Source organism: Sus scrofa, chromosome 7 (assembly GCF_054392235.1).
Source record: "Sus scrofa isolate SSC_HxYL_T2T_F1_AM1 chromosome 7, Sscrofa_HxYL_maternal_Yorkshire_Landrace_v2.0, whole genome shotgun sequence".
NCBI classification, from domain to species: Eukaryota; Metazoa; Chordata; class Mammalia; order Artiodactyla; family Suidae; genus Sus; species Sus scrofa.
In genome coordinates this window covers 27,741,269-27,754,696 of record NC_139389.1, presented here as the reverse complement: position 1 = coordinate 27,754,696, position 13,428 = coordinate 27,741,269, and the positions used below count along the sequence as shown (strand labels likewise).

The 13,428-nt window shown below is 51.0% G+C and overlaps 1 protein-coding gene and 1 long non-coding RNA gene across 3 annotated transcripts in view; one reads left to right on the top strand and one right to left on the bottom strand.

Moving 5' to 3' along the window:
- Positions 1-215: 215 nt before the first annotated feature.
- On the top strand, positions 216-2,942 carry PSORS1C2 (psoriasis susceptibility 1 candidate 2). Of its 2 annotated transcripts, XM_013977604.3 has the most exons (3): positions 216-457; positions 1,308-1,428; positions 2,183-2,942. In XM_013977604.3, the coding sequence occupies exons 1-3, from the start codon at positions 359-361 to the stop codon at positions 2,536-2,538; spliced, it is 576 nt and encodes a 191-aa protein (XP_013833058.3). In that variant the 5' UTR covers positions 216-358; the 3' UTR covers positions 2,539-2,942. The 2 variants fall into 2 exon arrangements, with proteins under 2 accessions (XP_013833058.3, NP_001116643.1); NM_001123171.1 differs by lacking the exon at positions 216-457 and having other exon boundaries at positions 1,377-1,428; positions 2,183-2,538.
- Positions 2,943-7,874: 4,932 nt separating this feature from the next.
- Positions 7,875-13,428, bottom strand: part of LOC110261492 (uncharacterized) — a 34,001-nt gene continuing 28,447 nt past the window's right edge. Inside the window, exons 5-7 of the long non-coding RNA XR_014809161.1 lie at positions 12,471-12,661; positions 11,682-11,831; positions 7,875-9,521 (exon numbers count right to left, since the gene is read on the bottom strand). This is a non-coding gene — a long non-coding RNA (uncharacterized LOC110261492). The remainder of the gene's footprint in view (positions 9,522-11,681; positions 11,832-12,470; positions 12,662-13,428) is intronic.

Here is a 13,428-nt window from a genome sequence, read left to right as displayed (position 1 = left end):
CTTTTTTGTTGTTTGTTTTGCTTTTTTAGGGCCACATGTGACATATGGAAGTTCCCAGGCTGGGGGTTGACTCAGACCTACAGCCTCTGGCCTGCACCACAGCCACAGCAGCTCAGGATCTTAGCCGAGTCTGCGACCTACACCACAGCTCAAGCCAACACTGGATCCTTAACCCACTGACAGAGACCAGGGATCGAAGTCGCATCCTCATGGATACTAGTCAGATTCCTTTCTGCTGCACCACAACAGGAATTCCTTGGAGTGCTTTTTAACCTGGGGACTTTGGCACAATTCCGATTTACATTTTAAAGGGGTCTGTTGGCTGGCTGGGGAGGACGGTTTAGGGTGTGGCCGAGGGATGAGGAGAGAGAGGAAGGAAGCGCAGGGGGACAGTGGTGTCCCTTCCTGCCGGGAAGCAGACCAGGGCGAGGGGGACATGGGACAGCCTGGTGAGGAGGTGAGTTCTGCTCTGGGCACATTACTGAAGAAAGTTTCTAGGAGGGCTCTCAGAGACACAGACCCCATTTAGTGACATCTGAAGGATGAGAGGAGGCGGGTGGGCACAGAGCTCTCGCCAAGGACCAGGAGAGGGAGGCAGAAGGGCCGTGAAGAGGATTCCAGCGGGAGGAGGGGAGCTGAGTCAGCTTCCGGTGTAACCCGGAACCAGCCCTGGGGGGGGGGAGAAGGAATCAGGAGGTCCTCATGTTTCCTTCCTGATCTGCAGTCACCCCAGGTGACTCTTGGATGAAACTCCTTGGAGGCCTCCTACACCTGGGGAAGGCACAGGCTGGAAGGCGGCAATTCCAGGAAAAGAACTGAGACCCAGGAAGAGGCCTCGCCCTGGGTGGGCGGGGGAACCTGTGCTAGCTGAGACTGTCCTAGCTGCAGCCCAGTGTTGAAAAGGTTCACCGTCCCCATCCACCCCTCCCTGGGCCCCCGATCGCCCACCCCCACGCGGCCTCCTGCCTCCCAGCCCCTGTAATTACACTGCTTCCCCACGCGAGGCTGCTCCCATTCCTTGGCCGCTGCTGGCCTTGAGGGATGCAAAGGGAAGGCCCTGTTATTAAAACTGCTGCAGAAGGGGATGTGCAAAGTTGGGATGACCAAGGTCTAGGTCACCGATAAAGCCTGGATGGCTGGGTCCTGAGCTGGGGGACTAAAATGAGGGACGCCACCATCACAGGTTACACACTAGCCATGGCCTTCCAGACGGGTTTGACCAGTTAGATTCCCGTGTGATTCCTTGTGTCACTGGGCCAGCCCCTCCCCAGAGACTGGCCTCTTCCCCTCCTGCCTTCCCTATAAAGCCTCTTGGGGTTCCTGGGCAACCAGACTCAGCCTACCCCCCCGACTTTGGGGGCCAAGAGACAGCCAAGATGCTCAACTGGAAGCTACTGGGGATCCTGGTCCTTTGCCTGTTCGCCGGAGGTGAGCTGGGAGTAGAGGTCTGGAGTGCAGTTTGGGGGGGATGGGGGATGGTCAAAATGAGGCGGGAGTGACATGGATGCACAGAGGAGATTCTGGGAGATTCATGTGAGGGTAAGAGCAAAGGGGATGCAGGTGATGCCGGAAGGTACATTTTAGCTCAGACCAAATGCTTGGCTGGTTTGAGTGTAGCTCCCTGTGGTGATTTAGATCAGAATTCATGGAGTTCCCTGGTGGTACATTGGGTTAAGAATCTGGTATTGTCACTGCTAGGGCTTGGGTTGCAGCTGGGGCGTGGGTTTGATCCCTGGCCTGGGAACTTCCACATGCCTCAAGCACTCCCTCTCCGCGCCCCCCCCTCAACACACATCAAAAAAATCAGAATTCAGGTGTGTGGGGTCTGGGTGCCACATGGGGCCAGAGTGTAGGCCGCTTTGGGACTGCAGACCAGCACAGGGGCCATGCCAGCTGGGTGTCCCGGTTGTGGATGGAGCTTATGTAGAGGGAGGAGGGTCCTGACAGTTTAAAGTTGGTCCAGGTAATGGTTCAAGACAAGGTTTTTATGTCATTTTTAAGATCACTTTGGAATTTTGTGACTGTGCAGAGAGCTCTCTGAGAGTTACTTTGAGGTTTGTGGGATCGGCTGACTGAAGTCCATCCCTGAGAAGTCGTGCCCCCTGGGCCTGAAGTTTGGGGGGGACCTGGGGCGGGTCGCTGGCCCTTACTGCCTCTTACTTTTCTCCTTCCTCCTCTACAGGCATCTCAGGCAGCGGAGACCACCCATCTCCCCCATCCACGGAGGCCTCAGAGGAGGAGGGCTCCCCAACATTGCCTCGGGGCCCCCCAATCCCCGGTGACCCTTGGCCAGGGGTACCTCCTATCTTTGAGGACCCTCCAGCTCCAGGGCCCAATCGTCCCTGGAGAGACCTGCCTGAATCTGGAGTCTGGCCTCCTGAACCCCCTAGTACTGATCCCCCTCAACCTCCCCGGCCTGACGACCCCTGGCCAGCAGGACCCCAGCCTCCAGAAAACCCCTGGCCACCTGCCCCTGAGGTGGACCACGGATCCCGAGAGGAGCCAGACCTTGACCCACCCCGGGAGGAGTACAGATAATGGGATCCCCAGAGGCATCCTGTGCCTCCAGGCAGAGGGCCCTCCAGCTCAGCTCTTTTCCCACTTGCCTTGAATTCTCTTCAACTGAGCCTAACTTCTTAATCCTTTCCTTATTCCTGAACCCGGAAGGTGTTCTCGGTATTTTTTGTTCCCTCCTGGGATCTATATTAGCCCCCACCTTACCCCTCTTTTTGTCTCTGTCAGCCCAAACCTATAACCTCTAACTCTACCCCTCAGTGGAGTCCTCACCCTTCCCACCACCTCTTCCTCCACCGGACTCTCTGGGCAGGGCTGGCAGCACTGTGTTCTCTGCTGCCACCTGGTGGCCATCAGCTGGGAACTACCAGGAGATGATAGTGCTTCCATGAAATGGAAAAATAAAAAACCGTTTTCTTAGTTTTGAATCTAGGCTGTTTCTTTTCTTTTCTTTTCCTTTTTCTTTTTTCTTTTTTTGTCTTTTTAGGGCCGCACCTGCGGCATATGGAGGTTCCCAGGCTAGGGGTCCAGTTGGAGCTACAGCCACAGCAACGCCAGATCTGTCTGCAGCCTACACCAGAGCTCACGGCAACGCCAGATCCTTAACCCACTGAGCGAGGCCAGGGATCAAGCCTGCAACCTCATGGTCCTAGTCGGATTTGTTTCTGCTGCGCCATGAAGGGAACTCCTTAGGCTGTTTCTTTGCCAACAAGCAGGTCTATGGCCACTCAGATGCCCTCCTCATATCCACAAACCTGCAGAGATCCGGAAGTCGTGTGAGTTCCTGTCTTGCCCGTATGCATAAGGATGTGGAGCTCAGTAGATGGAGGGTTGGAAATGCAACTATCAGTTACAAGTCCCCCATTCCGGGACCTCTATTTTGGACAATGAGAAACCAAGCTAAATCCCTCTTTTAATAGCTTAGGATTTGCATACCTCTAGCTAAACATGAAAACTTTCCCAGGGGCCTGTGAGCAGGGCCAAAATTTTTTTTGTCTTTTGTCTTTTTGCTTTTCAGGGCCATAGGTGGCCCTGGCTAGGGAAGTTCCCAGGCTAGGGATCGAATCAGAGCCACAGCAACAGCAACTCGGGATCCGAGCCACATCTGTGACCTACACCACAGCCCATGGCAACGCCAGATCCTTAACCCACTGAGTGAGGCCAGGGATAGAATCTGAATCCTCATGGATCCTAGTCCGGTTCGTTAACTGCTGAGCCATGAAAGGAACTCCAGGGCCAAGTTTTAAGAGGAACAATTTCCAGAAGTATGTGTGTCCCTTCCTAAAATGAATCGGGCAGAGAACTGTGTTCTCCTTTTCCACCTGCCTCCATTAACAAACCACCCTTCCTGCTGGAGACAGAGGAAACTGAGCTTTCTCGCCAACCCAAACCAGACCAGGGAGCTCTTCCTGGAGCCACCAAATGGAAGTCAATGGAAAATAAAAACCAGGCTTTTCCATCTCATTATTTCAGTAAAAGTTTACTTTTCTGTTTAATCACTGCTAATATTTATAGTTTTGATCAACTGTATCTTGCAATAATTGTAATTATAAACTCACTGTTAACACTTAAGAGTCTTATGGTCATGGGAAGTAAATTTCAATTTATGTCCATATTTTTGTTACAGAGATATACAATAAAAAACTTTCCAAGAATACACTAAAATACAATGACATGCTGCCTGATACAATAAAAAAAAGTATTTCATGAGGATAAAACTCTACAGGGAAAGTGGAATGGAAAAAGGAACTAAAAAGAAAAAGAAATGTGGTAAATTTGCTGACTGGCTAATGGACATGTTCACTTATTAAAAGGGTGGTCACAAACATGAGATGGCTGTGGTGTTATATTCCATCCACTACGCTTAAGAGTGATATGACTTTTGTTGTTCTCTTGTGCGGTGGGTTAAGGATCCAGGGTTGTCACTGCAGCAGCTCAGGTCGCCGCTGTGGCCCAGGTTAAATCCCTGGCCCAGGATTTTCCACATGCTGCAAAACACCCCTGCCTCCAAAAAAAAAAAAAAAAAAAAAGACTTTTAAATACGTATTTACAATTCCTGAGAAAGTAAACCCTCTGCAATATGGGCAGGTCGGGGATCCGGCATTGCCGTGAGCTGTGATGTAGGTCACAGATGTGGCTCAGATCCCACATTGCTGTGGCTCTGGCATAAGCTGGTGGCTGTAGCTCTGATTCGACCCCTAGCCTGGAAACTTCCATATGCTGCAGGTGAGGCCCTAAAAAAAAAAAGTTGTTGGGCATTCCCTGGTAGCCTAGTGGTTAGGACTCAGTGCTTTCACTGCTGTGGCCTGGCTTCAATCCCTGGTCTGGGAACTGAGAAACCACATCAAGCCACCGCACACTGCAGGAAAAAAAAAAGTTGTTGATTTAAAAATGTTTACGGGGGGAGTTCCTATAGTGGCACATGAGGTTGCGGGTTTGATCCCTGGTCTTGCTCAGTGGGTTAAGAATCTGGTGTTGCCATGAGCTGTGGCGTAGGTTGCAGATGCCACTCAGATCTGACGTTGCTGTGGCTGTGGGTAGGCTGGCAGCTGTAGCTCTGATTGGACCCCTAGCCTGGGAATCTCCATATGCAGCAGGTGAGGCCCTAAAAAAAAAAAAGGCAAATAAATAAATAAATAAATAATAAAAATGTGTAAGGGGTACATAGTTTCCCTAATTTTTTTTTTCTGCCTTCCCCTGCCACGTATGGAAGTTTCTTAACCATGGATCAAATTCCAGCAGCAGCTGGGGCAATGCTGTATTCTTAACCCACCGTGCCACAGGACAACGGGAACCCCCCCCCCCCCCGCCCCCCGTCGCCCGCCAATTATTTAAAGGAGTATTTGAGCAGGAAATTTGGAAGAGGAGAAGCCTAGCGATCCCAGTGGCCTAATGTCAGTTAAGTGGCTGGCCAGGGTGGGGTTGAAGAGGGGCTTAAAGAAATGAGGGTTCTGTGACCTTAAATCCACCCTTTAGGACCCAGTTTGCAAACCTATATGTGACTGGTTTGAAAACAAAACAAAACAACCCTATGCTTTAGTGTTTGGAAATAATCTTAGAACACTTAATTATAGGGGTGAGCCTGTGACTCAACAGCCCCAACGTGGACTAGATTAATTCACTAATCATTATGTTATACCCTTAATATTCCATCAATGTTGGGGGCCATGGGAGAATATAAAGAAAAAAAACACACAGTTTCCACTCTCAGAAAGCTTAAAATTGAGCCGGGGAGTGAAGGTGGGGAGACAGGATTTACATGCAAAGTTAAATGACAATGTTACAAACTGTAAGACACATTAACTAAATAATTACATGAGTAGGCACCAAAGTAAGAGCCTCGATAGTAAACGCTAAGAGTTCAGAAGAAAGTCACGCACCGGGACCGGGCGTAGTCACGGGAGGCTTGCAGGAGGCGGTCCAGAGCAGAAGACGCGGGGAAAACAAGTGTCAAGGTGGGAGGAGCTGCCAGGGAAGCCCCGCCCCCCGCCACCCCGGGGCCGCAGGCGCAGAGGCTGGGCCCTTGGAACCCCCCCCGCCCACTCGCTGCCCGACCGGCCAGAGCCTCTTCCCAGCAGTGTGCTGTTCGCGTTCCCTGGAATGGCTTCACTCTCCCCAACCGGTTGTATTTCTTTTCAGCGACGCCTTTCACGCGCCGCTCCCCACCTCACCTGCACCCTCTGCTTCGCCGCCTCGTTCAGCGCTGCGGCTGTGCCTGGCACAGAGCTCCGATGGCAATGTTTAGCCCCATCTCCCCTCCCAGGTTTCGAGCCCCCTGGGGGCAGAGACCGTGTTCTGCGTGTTTCTTCTTGGACCCCATCAACATTCTAGTGCCTGTAGACTCCCAGTGTGCTGTCATTCCCAGGAGCCCACCTGAGCCTCCCTCGCGCTCCGGGGCACTGCACTGTGCAGGGAGTGCTGGAAGCATCTGGAAACTTTTCTCCCTGACAGCCCTCGCTCTCCACTCCCCACCCCACCCCGCCCCGCTCCCGCGCCCTTAATGGATGACGGAGAAATAGGGGAGAATCAATATGGCAGGGCTCTTTGCCCAGGTTGCCCTCAGTGAGACTTTGCTTGGTTCCACACAGTTTCTTGGCCTCCTATCCATCTTGGTCCCACTTTCCCACTCCCTTTTCCTCCTTCCCACTGTCAAAACTTTTTAATAAATTCTTTTTACTTGAATTTTTGTTCAGGATCTGCTTCTGGTGCATCCAACTTAAGATGCAAAGTACTGTTTGCTACAAATCGTTGTAGCTACGTTTTACTGCGCATGGGTCGTACCGGTACTGTTGCCCAAGGCTTCCAGATTAAACTCTAACTTAATTTGCACAATAACTACTGTTATCACCATTTCTCAGAAGAGGGAAACAGAGGCCTGGAAAGGTACTTTGACTCGTGCAAGGTCATACAAGGGAAAAGCGGCAAAATTGGGATTTGAACTCAGGTCTGTCATGACTTTAACTACATTATCTCATCTCTTTATTTATCTGTGTAACCGTGACCCAACGTGGACACTTGTATTAGAGCTCTCCACAAAAACAAAGCCAATAGAATATGCATGCAGATTTACTATAGGAATTGGCTCTTGGGATTATGGACGCTGAGAATTCCTCTTATCTGCCATCTTGCAAGGGGGAGAACCAGGAAAGCCAATGGAGCAATTTAATCTCAGTCCAAAGGCCTGAGAACCAGGGAAGCCAATAGTTTAAGTCCCAGTATGGGTGCAAAGGCCCAAGAATCAAGGCGCTGTTGGGTCGGGTCTCCATCCAAAGGACCCAGAACCAGGACGGCCGATGTTTTAGGGCAGGAGGAGGTGGATGGCCCAGCTCAGAGCCCAGATCTGTCCTTCCTCCACCTTTTTGTTCAACCCTCACACATTGGATGCTGCCCTCCAACACTGGCCACTCAGTCTTCCAATTCAAATGCTAGTCGCCTCCTCACAGACACACTGGAACGCAATTTATCAGCATTGTGGGCCTCCCTTAGCCCCAAATGACACATAAAATTAACTATCCCATACATGTTTTATGAATGGCTGAGTTCATTAATGAATGACGAGTCTGGGCAACTGAGAGTAGATCAAGATGGTTAGAGGGGGAGTTCCTGTCGTGGCGCAGCGGAAACAAATCCAACTACGAACTATGAGGTTGCAGGTTCGATCCCTGGCCTTGCTCAATGGATTAAGGATCTGGTGTTGCCGTGAGCCGTGGTGTAGCTCATGGATTCGGCTCGGATCCGGTGTTGCTGTGGCTGTGGTGTAGGCTGGTGACTACAGCTCTGATTAGACCCCTAGCCTGGGAACCTCCATATGCTGTGGGTGCGGCCCTAAAAAGACAACACCACCACCAACAACAAAAAGATGGTTAGAGTGAAGGTTTATGACCCGGAGGAGGGGGCGGTGTTGTGGGACAGTTAGGTGGGGGGCAATTCGAGAAGGTATTGGCGCTTAGCTCAGGGGCTCATATCTGGAAGTTTTTCTCCTCTGATTGCACTGTGTTCCACGTGGGGAGACATGTACCTGTCTGGGTGGACTGTGGCAGGGAGTCATGGGGAAGGGAAGGAGGAAGGCTGTACCCCTCAAACTGGCCCTCGGCAACTGCCCAAGCCAGCGAGATGGAGCTCGTTGGGAAGGGAAAGAGAAAAATACCTTTAAAGGAGAGAGGATGTGAGGGGAAAAACCGAGTCTCTGATGTAACCCAGGAGAGGACCCAGGGCTCTTTATGTCATGCTGTCTGTCTTCACTTCCTCCCTGCTGTGTTGGTTCCCTTGTAAAGTAAGAGCTTCTTGAGGGCAGGGATTGTGCCTTGTCTGTCTTCATTTGCTTTATTTCTCCCCTGATACCTGGCCCAGAAGGTGTTCGATAAAGCAAATCATTACCCCCATTTCACAGATGAGGAAACTACTGCTGACAGAGGTCACTCATCTAAGACTTAACAAGGTGCCAAAGTCAAAACTGGATGCAGGCTCCACAGCAGGGACCTGAGCCACAGGAGTGACAACATTGGATCCTTAACCCACCGAGCCACCAGGGAACTCCCAATTCTTCCCAGTTTGACACAACAGGTGGGTGAGTGGGAGAGGGAAGGGGAGGCAAGAGGTAACTGGAGACTTTATTACTTTTTTTAATTAAAAAAAATTTTTTTATGGCTGCACCTGTGGCATCTGGAAGTTCCCCAGGCTAGGGGTTAAATCAGAGCTGCAGCCACTGGCCTATGCCACAGCAACTCTGGATCTGAGCTCCATCAGCGACCTATGCTGCAGTGTGTGGCAACGTTGGATCCTTCACCTATTGGTCGAGGCCAGGGATTGAACCCACATCCTTGTGGATACCAGTTGGGTTCTTAATCCACTGAGCCGCAACAGGAACTCCAGAGATTTTAATACATATAAAGGGGCAGCAGGTACTGGCACCTAAAATGCTGTATTTATGAGCTGGGAGGAGGCTGAGTGGGACTGGATGGCATGGAACATTAATACAGGGGAACCCTTTGCGCCAGCTTATCCATTCCCATGAGACAGTGCCGATCCTTCCCATCAGCCTGGGCTGACCTCACCTAGGAGTGAATGTGGTGGGGACCCTACTGCATCTTATGTCAACATGGAGTCATAGAATCAAAGAATAGAATAGGATCATGGATTTAGAGAACAATAGCTCAGTACCTTGGACATGGCAGGTAGTCGATAAATAAGTGCATAGCCAATGAGAGAAAAGAACCTCGAAGAGCATCATGGTATAACCTAATTATAGAAGCTGAGTTATTTAGAGAATGCATCGGGCACCGTCCTCAGCCTTTGGGCAGGCGAATAATGTCTTTGGACTAGACAGAGGAGATAGTTGTCTGTTCTCCTTTGAAGCTCTCTAGGAGGGAAACTCCAAACCACTCATTTGTTTATCCGTTTGCCCTTGTCAGGATCATTTATTGGGCATCTACTGTTTGGGGTGCGAGGTGATGATGACAATCCCAGGCAGAAGTTTCAGTCCTCCCTGCCCTCAAGGAGCTCTTCGTCTAGAGAGGAAACAAAGACGTAAATCATGACGATAATTTGACGTGAGGAAACAAAGACATAAATCATGACGCTAAAATGAGATAAAAGAGAGAGGCACACCCTGAGGTAGGATCCCAGCAGGGAAGCCCCAACTCCTCTGCCAATTTCATATTTCAAATTCATTTGACCAAAGGCTTGCTTTGGTATAAATTTAAGCTCTCTTCCTTTACCTTTTCTCCCTCTACTATTTGATTAAGTGCCCAGCAGGTGCCTAGCAATGGTTCAAAAAACTTGTTGAATTAAATCAAGCCCATCCCTTAAGGGCTGTCCAGTTAACATCCATCTCTTTTGCGGCATAATCTCAACTCTGTGATGGGAACAGACAGGATAGTGCAATGGTGAGAGTGTCAGACTGACCCAATTCGTTGTTCCTACTCTGCCATCTGTTCTCTGTGGTCTTGGGATGGGACTCCAGGAGATCTCTTTTTTCTTTTCTTTTCCTTCCTTTTTTCAGGGCTGCACTGGGGCGATGGAGCTTCCCAGGCTAGGGGTCAAATCGGTACATCTGCGACCTACACTACAGCTCATGGCAGTGCTGGATCCTTAACCCACTGAGCGAGGCAAGGGATCGAACCCTCATCCTCATGGGTATTAGTTGGGTTTGTTACAGCTGAGCCACAACAGGAACTCCTAGGCGATTTTTAAAATAATCTCTAAATTTCCATGCAAAGCTGAGAGCCTAAACTCCTCGCCTGTGTTCCACCAGCTACCACCAGAGGGCAGCATAGAGACTCCTCCAGAGTCCTTGCTCTGCCTCTTAATGTCATCCACTCCCTGGGGGCCTCCATCAGGCCCACACCAAGGCCCTTTTAGTCGCCAAGGTGACCCCTCTAAGTCAGGTCAGGCACATGAGGTGAAATGAGGCAGGCTGTGTGGGCCCTTAGGAAAATTCAGTCACAGCTGCTTGCCTCAATGTTCTACACATTCATTATCGATTCTTTCTCTCGTTATTTTCTGAGTTCCTTCCATGGGCCAGGCACATTCTAGAGCCTGGACACCCCCACGGGGCTTACCTTCTAGTGGAGGAAGCAGACAACAATCAGAAGCATATGGGTTGTATGCAATAGGATATCACATTGAGATAAGAGTTATGAAGAATGGAGTTCCGGTCATGGCTCAGCAGAAACGCATCTGACTAGCATCCATGAGGATGAAGTTTGGATTCCTGGCCTCACTCAGAGGGTTAAGGATCTGGCATTGCTGGTGTAGGTCACAGATGCAGCTTGGATCCTGCATTGCTGTGGCTGCAGTGTAGGCTGGAAGCTATAGCTCCGATTTGACCCCTAGCCTGGGACCTTCCATATGCCATGGGTACGACCCTAAAAAGACAAAAAAAAAAAAAAAAAAAAGAGTTATGAAGAAAAAGAAGGCAGGGAGTTCCCATTGTGGCTCAACAGGTCAAGAATCCAACTAATATCCATGAGGATGTGGGTTTGATCCCTGGTGTCACTCAGTAGGTTAAGGATCCGGCCTTGCCATGAGCTGTGGTGTAGGTCACAGATGTGGCCTGGATCCCAACTTGCTGTGGCTGTGGTGTAGGCTGGCTGCTCCTTAAAAAAAAGAAAAAAGAAAAAAGAAAAGGAAGGCAGGGTAAGAAAATAGAGAGTGATGGTCCATGAGTATGGGGGGGCGGGCTGGGGTGCAATTTTAATAGGAAAATCAGGAGGTTCCTGTTGTGGCTCAGTGGTTAACGAATCTGATGGGGAACCATGAGGTTGTGGGTTTGATCCCTGGCCTTGCTCAGTGGGTTAAGGATCCAGCGTTGCCGTGAGCTGTGGTGCAGTTTGCAGACTTGGCTCGGATCCCGAATTGCTGTGGCTCTGGCATAGGCCAGCAGCTACAGCTCCAATTTGACCCCTAGCCTGGGAACTTCCATATGCTGTGGGAGTAGCCCTAGAAAAGGCAAAAAAAAAAAAAAAAAAAAGGAAAATCAGGGAGGGCTTCTGAGGAGACGGTAGGGCACGCGGACCAAATGAAATGGGGGACTGAGCCAGGGCATGTAAACATCCAGGCAGAAGAGGAAGAGCCAGCTTGTTGCTGTGTGTAGCCTACAGCATCAGGATCCCAGGTACAGTCCCCAGCTATTGGTGGTGGGCATCACTTTAAGGCCCTGAACTTGCCTCTGCAGCATCAAAGGATAAATAGTAATTTCTGTTTACTGGGAGCATTGAGAGACTCAAGATAAATCCCACACGTGCAGATGTTTGTGACGTGCCGATGGTTATACGCTGTCAGGAGTCAGTCTCCTTCTCTGGTTCTGGTCCTGGAACCTAGAGAACAGAGGTGGACATAGGATGATAGCCTGTGTTTACTGTCACCTGCTTGTGCCAGTGACGTTATCAAGTGCCAGGGACACTCTGGGGGAAGGAGGGGCTCCCCACCCACAAAGAGTTCGCCAGAGGGATTCAGACAGGCAGGAAGGAGGAGGGAAGATGGGCCCCTGCTCATCCCACCCCCAGAAGCCCTCAGGGCCACACTCCGCCTAGAAGCCCCTCCAGGAAAAAGTCCTCCCAGCCTCTCCCCAAAGCACAGTCAGACTGTGCCCCGGCCTCTCTTACCCTCTCCTGCTGGATCAGGAGGGAGCTGGGTCTCTAATTCTGGCTGACCAATAACAATAAATGCATTAATAGCAGCAGTGGAAAGAATGACTATTTAATAGGTGAACGTAAGGAGCAGACAATGAGCGCTGGTGTCTCTAGCACCCACTTCACAGAACAGAGAAGAGGAAAAATATTATTGTTATTCTGAGAGCTAATCACAGCCTCCGAATCAGATGTGGCTTAAACAGTCCCTCTTGGACTCAAGGACCATGACCGGTCACTCAGCTGACTTCCTGCTGCTTGTGGGGTAGGGGGAAGGGAACAGGATGGGGGTGGGAGGACAGACAGCCTGGTGGGCAGAGCCCCCACCTGCCAAGTTCCTTCTCTACAGGATTCAGCCGCTGAAGATGCTCCTGGCTCTGACTCCAGTCCTTGCTGCCACACCCCAGCTGCGGTGCCCTGAGTTTCTCGGAGGGTGTCAGCGGGGCTCCTAAGAGGGTAACAGGGCCGGGGACCAGCAAGAGTGGATGCTGATCAGGCCGAGTTCCAGGAGGTCAGTCCTGGAGAAGAGAGAGGAGCGGAGTGGAGAAGAAGGAAGAAGGGTGTAGTTGAGTATGGACCACACCTGGAATATATTTTGAGGGAGCAGATGTATTTCGATGGGGTGGAGACTGCTCCCCAGAGCCATGATTTTCAATGAGGGGCCATGCGTGATGCTGGGGTGAGTTTCCCTAGAAGTAGGTAAGATTTTTTTTAAGCACTTAGCCCTGCCTACGCCACCCTGGCATCAAATTAATGCCTTGTCCAGGGGGAAATCCCAGTACTTCCTCATAGTGGCCACGTGAGCACTGTGATTTGTTAATGGGAGTGCTGCACCCCTCAGAGGCCAGAGCTCATCCAGGGGAGAGAAGAGTGGCTCAAGGGAGGCACTCAGCCACGAGGAATGAAGGCGGACAGACAGGTCCACAAGAGAGCACCAGCAGGTGGCTCTGTGTCAGAGCCAAGTTCACAGGCCTGCTGCCCCTGCCCAGCTAGACCCAGCACCCTCGGAGGCCAGGCCTTGGCCATCGGTGTATCCCACTCAGCACCTCTAGCACGCTTTGCACAGAGTGCACGTGGTTGGGAGGGCTGGAGGGTGTGGAACAGAGAACGAGGAGATGTGCTCCAGATCCAGGGGAAGGGGGAGGGTGGCCTGGATTGTTCATTCTTTTGTTTCAAAAGATCACCAAGTGGGAGTTCTCTTGTGGCACAGTGGGTTAAGGATCTGGCCTTATCACTGTAGTGGCTAGGGTCGCTGCTGTGGAGTGCGTTCTATCCCTGGCTGGGA